We start from the raw sequence: 14111 nt of genomic DNA, 5'->3' as shown, positions 1-14111 counted from the left end.
GTATTCCATGTTTGTAAGCACAGAGGAGAATTTTCATATGCTGTATCTAACAATCATAAACTCCACCTACAATAAGCATTGATATAAAGCTCTGTTAAAGTAATATAGAGCTCTTGCACCATTGTCTGTTCATTGCAAACAAAAGGCACCCTTTCTGCACATAGCTGCGTTTCTATTGGCAAGAACAGGCCTAGCCCATCAAGCTGAATGGAAAGTCTTTAGAATTTAGTTTCTAGACTGAGTAGCATGCTGAATTTTGTTCGGGTTATTGTTCAGAGAGCAGTTGTCAGACAGCTGTATGTATGAAAGATCCAGTGAGCTAGGGTTTGTTTTCAGCCTAGCACAGACCTCCTGCAGACTTTTCAAATATCTGCTTAATTACATACCACTTGCAATCAGGTTACCGAATTGGAGGCCTGGTCCATGCAGGAAGCACAGGTCATGTGTGTTCTGTGCTAAGATGTAAAACAGCACCAATTTGAATCTGGAGCTGTATTCGAGCAAAACTCAAAGTTCTCACTTCCTGGATAAATAAAAGATTTAATGCTTGTGTTAATTGTTACTGGTCCCCTTACCAACCACTTAATTCTATTAAAGGTGAAGTACATATTCAGCAGACGGATAAGAACTCATGACTTCAGGTTATGATATGGCCCAAATAATTTTTTTAACAGCAAAAGTTCATAAGTTATAATACATTTTCTTAATTTTTTATTAAATAAAAAAAATAAGAAATACTTTATTTAAATAATTTGGAAGTGCAACAATTTCAAACTATCAAGATGTCCTTTCCAATTAAGTATTTGTTTGTGTGCAAGGCTAGTTTTGCCCTGGGAAGGTTAGTTTGGTATCAGTTAAAAAAACTTCAATTACTTTTAAGGTACATAAACAATTTAAACTTTTTTTTTTTAAAGCCCAGGAATATGTTGGTTGATTGATTACACCTGGGGTGAATTTTCATGAATTTGTTTCCCCTCAGTCTGGGACAAACACAATGCAAATAGCAGTTCCAATAGAAGAAAGAATTTTCCTTTCAAATGCTGACAATTATTGGGGTGACTGAATATTTTTAAATAACTTATTTACCTAATTATACATTTAATTTGACTGACTTACTCACTCGCTCTTTATTTATACCGCTTTATTCTATATTCAGGGTTGTCACAGGCCTGGAGCCTATCCCAGGAGACTTAGGACACAAGGCGGGGTACCCTAGAAACTGGCACCCTAGTTCATCTCAGGGCACAGACACATACACACACTCATTCACACATTACAGGCAATTTGGGAACACAACTTAGCCCAATTTGCAGGTCTTTGGACTGTAGGAGGAAACCAGTGTACCCGGAGGAAACATAGGAAGAACATGCAAACTCCATGCACACAGAGATGGGAATCGAACCTGGCCATATGATTTTATTATAATAACTTTTAAAAACATTAACTTTATAATCACCTAGGTTTTGGGGTCAGGCGGCATGGTGGCTTAGTGGTTAGCACTGTTGCCTTGTATCTCCAGGGTCTGAGTTTGCATGTTCTTCCTGTGCTTGGTGGGTTTCCTCTAGGTACTTCGGTATCCTCCCACAATCCAAAGACTGTGATTAGGCTAATTGATATTCCAAACATTTCCCATAGTGTGTGTAAATGATGAATTGGCAACCTGTCCAGGATGTACCCCACCTCACTCCCTAAGTGTCCTGGAATAGCCTCCAGGAAACCCTGTACACAGGATGAAGACAATGAATGAGTGGGTTAGTAAGATTTTCCTTATGTTCTCCTTGTGCTATTCCCCTTTGTGCCCTGTGAACCCTCAAGAGGTGTGATGTGATGTCTGGCATGCATTTGTCTGACAAGGTGGGTCATCCATGGATCACACTCGTTTGTCGGGTAAGTCACATGAATGGTTGTTTGGATTGGGATCTGGGTAATTTGAAAGCTAGCTCAATAGTCTTGGGCTCTGTCTGCTGGGTCCCGGATGCAGTGGTCTGTGGTACACTGGGTGTTCTAGTGCCTTTCTGTTGTGGCCAGCATTGACTTTACTTTTGTAATGTGTGCTGCACTGATATTTCATTATGATCGGACCGGGCAGGCTGGCCATTGGTCCAGGGGCCGTCGTGAGCCTTTGGTGCTCATGATCCTGTCAACCATTTGCTTACTGTTCAGTTTACTTGGTGGGGGTGTTAATGTTATGGCTGATCAGTGTATACTCATGTAATTTACTGGTCTTTAGCATGTATTAGATTTTTTCAAATTCAAATTTCAAATTTTATTTGTCACATACACAAACATACACAGTACGAAATGTAGTGAAATGCTTATACGAAAAAAAAATGACTGTGTATGTGACAAATAAAATTTGAATTTGATTTGAACTTTTCCACATTTTGTTACATTACAGTTACAAACATGAATCAATTTCATTGGAACTCCATGTAAAAGACCAATACAAAGTGGTGTACTTTTACAAATAAATAACTGCAAAGTGGGGTGTGCTTAATTATTCAGCTACTTTTGGTCTGAGTGCAGTTAGTTGCCCATAGACATTACCTAATGAGTGCTAATGATCAAATAGAGTGCACCTGTGTGTAATCTAATGTCAGTACAAATACAGCTGTTCTGTGACGGCCTCAGAGTTTGTCCAAGAGAATATTGGGAGCAACAACACCATGAAGTCCAAAGAACACACCAGACAGGTCAGGGATAAAGTTATTAGGAAATTTAAAGCAGGCTTAGGCTACAAAAAGATTTCCAAAGCCTTGAACATCCCACGGAGCACTGTTCAAGCGATCATTCAGAAATGGAAGGAGTATGGCACAACTGTAAACCTACCAAGACAAGGCCATCCACCTAAACTCTCAGGCTGAACAAGGAGAGCGCTGATCAGAAATGCAGCCAAGAGGCCCATGATGACTTTGGACGAGCTGCAGAGATCTACAGCTCAGGTGGGGGAATCTGGCCATAGGACAACTATTAGTCGTGCACTGCATGGATTAGTCTTCAATGGCCTTTATGTAGGAGTGGCAAGAAGAAAGCCATTGTTAACAGAAAACCATGAGAAGTCCCGTTTGCAGTTTGCCACAAGCCATGTGGGGGACACAGCAAACATGTGGAAGAAAGTGCTCTGGTCAGATGAGACCAAAATGGAACTTTTTGGCCAAAATGCTATGTGTAGCGGAAAAACTAACACTGCACATCGCTCTGAACACACCATCCCCACTGTCAAATGTGGTGGTGGCAGCATCATGCTCTGGGGGTGGTTCTCTTTAGCAGGAACAGGGAAGCTGGTCAGAGTTGATGGCAAGATGGATGAAGCAAAATACAGGACAATCTTGGAAGAAAACCTCTTGGAGTCTGCAAAAGACTTGAGACTAGGGCGGAGCTTCACCTTTCAGCAGGACAACGACTCTAAACATAAAGCCAGGGCAACATTGGAATGGTTTAAAACAAAACATATCCATGTGTTAGAATGACCCAGTCAAAGTCCAGATCTAAATCCAATCGATAATCTGTGGCAAGATCTGAAAACTGCTGTTCACAAAGCTGTCCATCTAATCTGACTGAGCTGGAGCTGTTTTGCAAAGAAGAATGGATATTTGGCAAGGATTTTAGTCTCTAGATGTGTAAAGCTGGTAGAGATACCCTAAAAGACTGGCAGCTGTAATTGCAGCAAAAAGTGGTTCTACAAAGTATTGACTCAGGGGGGCTGAATAATTAGGCACACCCCACTTTTCAGTTATTTATTTGTAAAAACTGTTTGGAATCATGTATGATTTTCGTTCCACTTCTCACGTGTGCACGACTTTGTATTGGTCTTTCACTTGGAATTCCAATAAAAATTTATTTATGTTTGTGGCTGTAATGTGACAAAATGTGGAAAAGTTCAAGGGGGCCGAATACTTTTGCAAGCCACTGTATTAGTCTTGCCGTTCCCAACAGAAAGGTCCTACAGAATTTCTTTGGGTGGCAGTGACACTGAGACAATACTCCTTGTAATACAGCCTAGTTATCCTTATTAAAAATAGTTCAATGTTGACATTAGAAGATGTTGCTGTGATATAGTTATGTTTGAAACAAACAGCGGTAATGTTTATATTTTTACAAGATGCTGCTCAATTGCGGCAGAATAAAAATACTGAAAAAACGGTACTGTGTTGTGTGAACTGTACTGTAAATTGACAGGAAGAATAAGAGCTTAGGGACTATGTCTGTCCCCAGGATTTTGAAAATGTGCCCCCTAAACAAAATAGGCAAACAGCTCTACTTCACAACAATTATTGTTACAGTGCAGTCCGTGTGTTTATACACATCTGGGTAATTCTACTCTAAAGCCTGTTTCTTTGCTAATATTTAAGGTTGAAAAAGGACATTAAATCAATCGGTATTTCCATGTTTTGCTTTTGTTTAAATAAGACTCATACCTTGGGGAAATTAGTTCTCCACATTGTAAATTACTTTCATTCTATAACATTTGTATGCTCAATTAAGGTTTGCATAAGAAATTAGCAATTTAAATGGGCAGAATCCACTACTCAGTTCAGACTTACAGAACGTCACTTGCAGCAGGGATCAGAAACCCACAGAGCTACTGAATAAATGACAGCCTTAAAATCTTCCTTTCACAGGTAGGATTGGAAGTTTGAGCCTCATTGTATGAAAAATTTATTTCGGTGATACAGTTTTCTAACTTTATTTACTTTCAAAGTGAAAAGCATGGTCTGTAATGCCTGTCAAAAAGTCTGTAAAAGAGGTCCTAATTTCACAATAACATCCTTTAAAAAAGGCAATGCTATTTATCGAAGATAAAAATTTTAAGTAGTAGAAAGATACCAAGATTTACTAAAAAATGTGTGAGTTGCACAATTATTGTGCTGCAAGTTTGACGGGTTATACTATTTATACTGTATGCATGCTTTATACATATATTTTATATTATTATAGTACAGTCCTCAATTATATCTGTCGCAGATTAAGATCTACTAATATTATGGCAAAACTATTAATAAAATGTTTGTACTATTTAAAAGGTTGTTATTGTGGGAGGCGGGACAGTGGTTTAGTGGTTAGCACTGTCGCCTTGCACCTCCAGGGCTGTGCTAGGTGAGTTTCCTCTGGGTACTCCAATTACGTCCCACAGTCCAAAGACGTCCAGGCTGTCAATCCCTAATTGCCTGTATGTATGTAAGTATGTGTATGTATATGGTGAGTGTTTGTATGCGGGCTGCAATGGATTAGGACCCCATCCAGGGTGTACCCCACTTCTTGCCCTAAATTTCTTGGGATAGGCTCCAGGCCCCTGTGACCCTGTATACAGTATAAACAGTGTAGACAATGAGTGAGTGAGTGACAATTGTGGACTTTTTTTATTTAAGATCTCAGACTTTGTTAATTAATTGCTTCTCTTCTTTTCTGCACATTTATCATGATAATACTGTATATATGATCACAATTTTATTTTAACTTCCAGCTACTTGTCCATCATGAAGCTAAATCTTTTTCTCTTGTGTCTCACCGGTGAGTGTGTTTACATTTACTTCAAAATATATGTTTATATATTAAAAAGAGAAAATATCCTGGGCAAAAAAAAAAGAAAGAAATGTTAGGTCATATTTCTAAATATTATTATTATTATTTTTTTATAAATAAAACATAGGACCATTAAGGCTATTTCTAGACACATTAACAGCTTTTAAAATTAAAACTGCCTTGGTTGTATTAGCCAGCTTTTTAAAATTCTTATCCAGTTATTAAATAAATTTAATAGTCAGTATTGCAGTTATATATACTGTAAATATGAAAAATATCACATTTTATAGTCATTCATTCATTCATTTATTCATTAGCTTAATAAGCACAACGACATATTGCTGCTATTATATCATTAGTGGTAAATTTTGAGTTGTTGTCTTTTGAGCCTATTTGCCAACAGTTTTTTTTTTCATTCTTTTCTTCTTATTTATGCTTTTGCTTATCTGTACTAGTGTTGCACTCTGTTTTTTAATATATATTTTTTATTTAAACACCTTAAAGGAATAAAATACAATTACTGCAGCTATAAATAGATATTGACAAACTGGACTGTTATTATACACTGAGTTTTGATGATTTTACTGTAAAAAATATGTGTATGTCAGCATAACATTATTGCTTTCTAAAAAGAAAATAAAACACTGGTGATCCAGTACAATGCGTTTCCCATTAAAATAAATGCTTACTTATTGAACTAAAAGTCATAACACCACTGCCTTAACCCTTTAGTTGTCAGAAACAAATGCTTAATGCCGACTTTGCTTGTCAACAGCATCAGTGCCAGTGGGGTTCAGTTGTTTCTTCCAAGTTGGGGGTGCAGTAGATATCTTTGAAAGGCTAAGCTTATAAATATTGTCCTTCTCAAAAAAAAACTGAATTTCATGTCCTGTAGATCATCTTACTTGCCATTTAATTTGCTGCTTGTCAGACCGTAACATTCACGGCGACATTCTAAAAAATGTGCAGAAAAGGAATCTGTATTTTTACTTTTGGTTTATTCTGACCAACTTCTCATTAAAGACACTCATCCTGACTCACGGGCTCTGCTTGTATAAAACATTAAATTACTGCCAACAGGTATTGTGCCTATCACCCTGTCCACCGTCACTCACACCTACAAGCTGATCATGACGCCAATGACGTGGTCAGCTGCGCAGAATTACTGCAGAGGAACATACGGTGACCTGGCTGCAGTTGAAAGTTCTGATGATAAGTCAAAGATAACAGCAGAAGCAGTAAAATACAGTATGACTACCCCCGGATGGATTGGACTATATAACAATGTGGACAGCTGGCGTTGGTCCTTAAACAATGTCCTATTGAAAGATACAGCTCTGAAAAACTGGGCCTCTTCTGAGCCTTCTAATGATGGTGCATGTGGTGCAATTGATAACACGGGGTACTGGTCAGCCAAGCGCTGCATAGCCCTAAACACCTTCGTCTGCTATGATTGTGAGTCACCATCCTGATTTTATTATTTTCTGTTTACTGACTTTGTAATAATTTTCCAACCTTAGAATTTATGCACCTCCAGGGTTCGGGTTTAATTCCTGGCCAGGTTTGATTCCTATCTCTGTGTGCTTGAAGTTAATGACCGCATATAATGCCCAAGAGAAAATCGACGGGAATCGAGCCTGGCCAGGAATCAAACGGGGACCCTGGAGGTGCAAAGCGACAGTGCCTACCAATACACCACTGACACAGACCAAGAATCTGACTAAAAATGTCATTATTTTAGTATATTTCTTACAATCTACAGCATGGTATAATTAAACTTTTAGAACCCCTTACAGTTTGCAGAAGTACAAAATCAAATGGTGAAAAAAGAAAATGTAAAAAGAAAACTTGTGTGCTAGGAAGGTTAATAAACACTATTTTCTACATAATATCATTTGCTAACTGAAGAAGTAATCAAGTAATTTATTATTGCTTTTTTCCAGCTACACGCGTCAACGACTACATCCTCTATGCCAGTCTGCAGGACTGGTTTGGAGCTCAGGCTTACTGCAGAACATTTCACACCGATTTGGCCAGTGCAACCACCCAGGCAGAGAACAATAAATTCATAAATACAATTTCCTCTGTCAGTTCAGCTTGGTTTGGTTTATTTAGGGACCCTTGGACATGGACAGATGGGACTATAGGTACAAACCTCTCATGGAGTGTCTTTAACCCTAATTATGCAGTAGGGGACTGTGCAACATTTAAGGGCGGAATGTTCTTTAGTGGATCCTGCAGCAATCCATATCCCTTCTACTGCCACTCCAGTGAGTCTTTCTTTAATGGCTATTCATTTTAGATTATAGACATTTTCATTATGTTTTTTTTCTAGTATAGATTTAGTTTTATGTAGGTTAGAAAAGAAGTCAGTGACTTACATGTCATAAATTTTGGTACAGTTTATATTCCATAGCTTAAAACATGAAAAAATAAGAATAATCTTTATGTAGTCGACAAATTAATTTGTGATCATTACAGTTCTACCAGTGAGGCAGGTGCAGATAATAAAACTGCAGGTGAAGTCTGATGTAAGTGTCCTTGATCCTGCTGTCCAGTTGTCCACTTTGCAGCAGGTGAGTCACATGATAGATACATTTCACATAAGAGTAAAAGCTGGCATTGCAAGTAACATAGTTTGCAGTTTATGTAAAGTGTGTGTGTGTGTGTGTGTGTGTGTGTGTGTGTGTGTGTGTGTGTGTGTGAAAATCATCCTACACAATAACCCTCGCTTCTTCTCCTCCTCTTTATCTACAAATGTAGCTTATGAACGTGCTCCCAGAATGGGAGTGATTTATATATAGGGCCTACACATGAACAAATAAGTACCATCACTTGTTACTATACATTTTACAGAGTGATTCAAAGTCATTTTTTATCAAAGTTGTGTAAACCTCACTGTGATGATTGGTAGCTTTTATTCTTACAAGAATTTGCAAATTTCCACATAAAATGTAGGCACTCCAACCTCCTAAAATCAAGCTGTGACAATTCTGCCACGATGTAGTGGAGCATTATCATCCATAAACAGAAAGTTGAGAGTGTGCTGGCGGCACTCATGACAATATCCCTAACAATATCAATATCTCTAACTCATTGTGATTGGTTTTGTGTGTGTGTATATATATATATATATATATATATATATATATATATATATATATATATATATATATATATACACTCAGCAAAAAAAGAAACGTCCTCTGACTTTCAACTGTTTTTACTTTCAGTAAACTTAATGTGTAAATATTTGTATGAACACTAAAAGAGTCAACACCATAAGACATAAACTAAAAATGTTTCCCAATGTGTCCCTGAATGAAGGGAGGCTCAAAATCAAAAGTACCAGTCAGTATCTGGTGTGGCCACCAGCTGCTTGAAGTACTGCAGTGCATCTCCTCCTCATGGACTGCCTATTGCGGACAGTCTGAGCACTGATGGAGGGATTGTGTGTTCCTGGTGTGACTCGGGCAGTTGTTGTGGCCATCCTGTACCTGTCACGCAGGTGTGATATTCGGATGTACCCATCCTGTGCGGGTGTTGTTACACGTGGTCTTCCACTGCGAGGATGATCAGCCGTCCTTCCTGTCTCCCTGTAGCGCCGTCTTAGGCGTCTCACGGTGCGGACATGACGATTTATCGCCCTAGCCACATCAGCAGTCCTCATGCCTCCCTGCAGCATGCCTAATGCACGTTCACGCAGAGGAGCAGGGACCCTGGGCATCTTTCTTTGGGTGTTTTTCACAGTCGGTAGACAAGTCTCTTTAGTGTCCTGCGTTTTTAGAACTGTGACCTTAAATGCCTACTTTCGGTAAGCTGTTAAGGTCTTAATGACCATTCCACAGGTGCATGTTAATTAATTGATATGGTTAATTGAACATGCATGAAAAACATTGTTTAAACCCTTTACAATGAAGATCTGTAAAGTTATTTGGATTTTTACAACATTATTGTTGAAATACACAGTCCTGAAAAAGGGACGTTTCTTTTTTTGCTGAGTGTATATATATATATATATATATATAACTACTGGGACATGACTATAGAGCATTACTGTGTAGAAATAAACTCCCTTCTTGCTCATTGTTCTTCAGATCAAGCAGAAGCTGGACGGATTGGGTGTGGTGAACACGACAGTGACCTGGAGGGTGCAGCCAAATAAAAAGATCTTCTACAAGGAAAATAAATACCTGTAACATCTAACCTCTCTCTAAAATTAACAGATGTAGCTAAATGTTATAATATTATGTACTTTAATCATCATGAAACTAGAGAAATGTCCAGAACATATTTAACATTTTAGTACATTCTAACTGGTTACGCCTTTCAAGTTGCTCTCTTTAAACCAATGGATTTCATCATTATGTTTAAAAAAATTTTGGCACAGGAAGTGTGTACATTTTCAGAACTAATGCAGTAAACAACATGTTTAGTTCCATTGTATCTGTAACCTGTAGCTTAATTAGCTCTGGTATGTTTTGTGGCTGCATACATCTGTATATGTAAATTATTTAAAATTGCCATTGTTGTAAAAATAATTCAATGAATTAACTTAGAAGTAAGAGCGTGTGTGTTTACTGGAAAAACATCTTAACAATTTGACTGCTTAATGTACAATATACACTTTACTCACAAGGTAGGAGCAGAGCACAAATCATGACCAGGTTGGACAATGTTTGTTCATCGAAAAAGGTCAAATAAATTAAATACTTTTGATTTTACAGACAATTCCAAGCAAGTTATAAATAACATAAATAGCACTAAAAATAAAAATAAAAAAGACAGTCAACAATATAGACACTCCCAACCATGGTGGTCCTCCAGTATGGCACTTTGCATATGTTTAATTACCAGAAATTCAATCAGGGATTTTTTTGTTTACTCTGGTTTCCTCATCCACTCAGCATCTGTGTGCAGTTTTAGTTTGTAATTATGTGGTTTACTTGTTTGTTATACACTGTCCACCAAAAAATTAAAGATAAAACTCACTAGAACTAAAAACAAACTAAAAAACTTTGGATGTAACTGAGGCCCAGGTACAGGTTTTTATAATGTCAGGGTGTGTTATTATTCCATTTTCTAAAAGCCTCTATACCAAATAAATCAATCTCAGTAAAACACTGGGGTTTCCAACATACGACGCAATGATCTAAATTTAAAATTATAATAAATTCTAAATGTGTTTGTAATTCACTAATGTGTGGACAATAACACATTAAAATAGCAATTAAATATATTTTTTTTATATTTGCATGTCTGTCAATTTGCTATAACTATACATTTCCAGAATTTCATGCAAATAAAGCACAGCTGTTATGAAATTATAATACAGCAAATTGTATTTAATTAATTAGAATTCTTTTAATATTTTCACACTCCATAAAATAGAGCAATGATTAAACTTTCATTACACAAAAATATTGTGTGTGTGTGTGTGTGTGTGTGTGTGTGTGTGTGTGTGTGTGTAAGAAAAGCCATTTACAGTGGAACCTCGGATTACAAGCATAATTCGTTCTGGAAGCGGGCTCGTATTTTAAAACACTTGTAAACCAAATTAAATTTTCCTATAAGAAATAATAGAAACTTAAATGATTCATTCTACAGCCCAAATAAATAAATACGTAAAAATAATTAATACAAAATATAAGGGAAAAAATAAATAAAACAAATTAACCTGTATCTAACCTTAAAAAAATAAGACAGATGTTTCCGTTTGTGCACGCAGGGTGTGTGTGTGTGTGTGTAAAATGTGCGTGCACACACACACACACACACACACACACACACACACATTAACGGATAGACCCCTTCTCTCCGCGTGTGTGTGTGTGTGTGTGTGTATTCACCTAGCAGGAGAGACGATTACCTACAATTCCTCTGCAAGAGAGAGAAAAAACATTGGCTCACTTGTGATGACGTGACGCTCGGTGTTAAAACAAGAAGCGTATGCGTGAAACATGATACTCGGTGCTCGTAAACTAAGACAATGCTCGTTTTTCAAGTTAAAAATTATTACAAATTGTTGCTCGTCTTGCGGAACACTCGTAAACCGTGTAACTTGTAATCCAAGGTTCCACTGTATATGACATTAATCAGTAAGCCATGTAAGTAATATGTGTCTTGTTACCCAGGAATACAAAAAAAACATTAAAACAAAGTTATTTTTTTTATCCTAATGTTTATTTTAACCATTACATAACATTTAAATGCAAAATCCTATATAGGATTTTGCATTTAAATGTTATGTAATGGTTAATTATAAACATTAGGATAAAAAAATAACTTTGTTTTAATGTTTTTTTTTGTATAATTTTTGATAATTATTTATCATATATAAATAATTATATATATATATATATATATATATATAATGTTAAGCTATTTATTTTAAAACATATAAAGGTCAAACACTGAGGACTAATTTCTCTTTATTGTCTCTTTATTTTTAATTACCTTAAAGGGTCAGCCATCTTGTAACCCCCGATTCTGCCAGGTCTTGCATTGAACTCCCACACTACACCTGTAGCTTGATTAAAAATAATTTACACTTTACATAATTGCACACATATGGTAATCTATACATATAATAAATCTGTAAAGTTCGTGTATAATTAATTTTTGTATTTATTAACAGGTGTATTTGGATGAGCTTGAGGTAACATATAGGCTTTGGTTTTACACAATAAGCCAACAGGAAGAGAAGATTCGCTACCTTAAAATCTTAATGGAAAATGGACTTATATCATAAGGACACACACACACACACACATATTTTAGAATTCACCAGATGGCGCTGTGCATTTTTTAAAGTATGTTTGTCGATTTTCAGAAGGCTTCAAGAACAACAGCGTGCATGGTTCAGAATGGAACTTTCGGAATATAGTTCTGGTGAGAATGCAAAATGGCCCTGACTAGCCCAGGGGCAAAGTGTAGGCAGGATAGGGAGACTGACAAGGCGTGCAGATCTCCAATCCTCTTCAGAGAGGTAATGGCTATCAAAAAAAAACCATCTTAAGGATCAGAAACCTGACAGACGCTGACTCTAGTGGTTCGAAAAGGGTGACGATTAGACCTTTGAGCACGAATCCCATAAAGGGACAGTGGCTGTAGTGGGTGGCCTCAACCGTTTAGCTCCATGAATGAAACGGGCAACTAAAGGGTGCTTTACCACAGTAACCCCATCAATCAGAAGCTCACCTAGTGAAGGGAGCCCTAGCATTTAGAAAAATGTTAATTACGCTGGCTGCCAGCTTGACTTGGTTGATCTCGTTCAGGGGCCAAACGTGAAAGTTCCAAAGCTCAGGCTGGGGATGAAATATTGTCCCCTGCGCCTGAGACAGAAGATCCCTCCTCACTGGAATCACCCATGGTGAGCCGTGGAGGAGAGATATTAGGTCCGAGAACCATACTCTGGTCGGCCAACAGGTGCCCTGAAATGTAAATCGCCCTGAGGGACAGGAGCTAAACCTAAACATTTTTGAAAGTGATGTACAGTCACTCTCTGGTCTAGCCTGATTTCCTTCAGGGCGTTGAGAATGGATTCGATACGAGCGGAGGACAGCTGTGCCCGCATAATGATCGAGTCCCATGTGACACCCAAGTATGTTGTCCTCTGAGCCGCAAAGAGAACGCTTTTCGTAGCATTAAGTCTTAATCCTTATGAATGGAGATGAGCTAGCTTGGCTGGATGAATGAGCCCTGTATCCTAAAGGCAAAATGTTACCACGGGCCTCGTAGGCTAGGGTAATAGCATCTCCCACCCGATGTGGCAGCATTTGGAATAAAAAAGACTGCTCTGACTTACACAACTGGCTAGTGCGGTGGACGTAAATCTAAAGAGTGCGTACTGAAGGCAGTAAGTGAAACCTTTCTGCTCCGGAGCTGTAAAGGCAGAGGACAGAGGCTTCAAAGAAGAGTGGGTGCATGGTCAACAATGAAAATAGTTTAGATGAGAATGCAGAATAGCATTCAATAGCATAAGGGCAAAGTCCAGGCAGGACGGTAGCCCTGAAGGTCTCCAGTTCTTTTAAAGCCAGACAGGCTCTGACTCTAGCGGTTTGGAAAGGGTGTCAACCAGACCCTATCAGTCAGAACATGACAAGCCGAAATAGCGGCTACATACATTCTGAGGGTACTAGGGCATAAGCCCGAGGACAACTTTTCATGCAGAACATCAGCACTGAAACAATTTGGCAGTGGACTGGGTCTACATGTTTCGCCATGCACCACTTTCAAATACCCTCACCTTAAAAGCATAAGTTCCTCTAGTGCGTGAAGGCTCCAGGGCTCTCCTCTTCATGCCATGGAATGTAAATTGCCTTGAGAGACAGGAACTCTTCCTGTGCCCAAAGCAGCATCTGGTGTGCTAGCTTATTCAAGCGGCACAAGCGCGGTCCTGGGGGACTGAGCCTCAGGACTTCTTCTTCGTGAAGAAGACAGTACGTAGTTACGAGGGGGTGCCTGGCTCATAACACTCTATCTCTGTGCTTCACGCCGCGTGAAAGTCAGACCCGGTCGGGGCTGGGTGGCCGACAATCCCGACTTTTGAGCACGGCGGGGAAGGAATTTCCAGAAGGCTTGTTCAT

General features: G+C 38.3%; 1 protein-coding gene across 5 annotated transcripts; it reads left to right on the top strand.

The window, feature by feature from the left end:
* The first annotated feature begins 1791 nt into the window (after positions 1-1791).
* LOC128508775 (putative C-type lectin domain family 20 member A) lies at positions 1792-9804 on the top strand. 5 transcript variants are annotated; one of them, XM_053480251.1, is made up of 6 exons: positions 1792-1887; positions 5465-5511; positions 6604-6978; positions 7467-7793; positions 8005-8099; positions 9621-9804. In XM_053480251.1, the coding sequence occupies exons 2-6, from the start codon at positions 5478-5480 to the stop codon at positions 9720-9722; spliced, it is 933 nt and encodes a 310-aa protein (XP_053336226.1). In that variant the 5' UTR covers positions 1792-1887; positions 5465-5477; the 3' UTR covers positions 9723-9804. The 5 variants fall into 5 exon arrangements, with proteins under 5 accessions (XP_053336226.1, XP_053336227.1, XP_053336228.1 ...); XM_053480250.1 differs by lacking the exon at positions 1792-1887 and adding an exon at positions 5097-5178; XM_053480252.1 differs by lacking the exon at positions 6604-6978.
* Positions 9805-14111: the final 4307 nt, after the last annotated feature.

The sequence above is a fragment of the Clarias gariepinus genome, chromosome 20 (assembly GCF_024256425.1).
Source record: "Clarias gariepinus isolate MV-2021 ecotype Netherlands chromosome 20, CGAR_prim_01v2, whole genome shotgun sequence".
Lineage (NCBI taxonomy): Eukaryota > Metazoa > Chordata > Actinopteri > Siluriformes > Clariidae > Clarias > Clarias gariepinus.
Note: the sequence above shows the minus strand (reverse complement) of the source record. Positions and strands in the feature narration are given on the sequence as shown.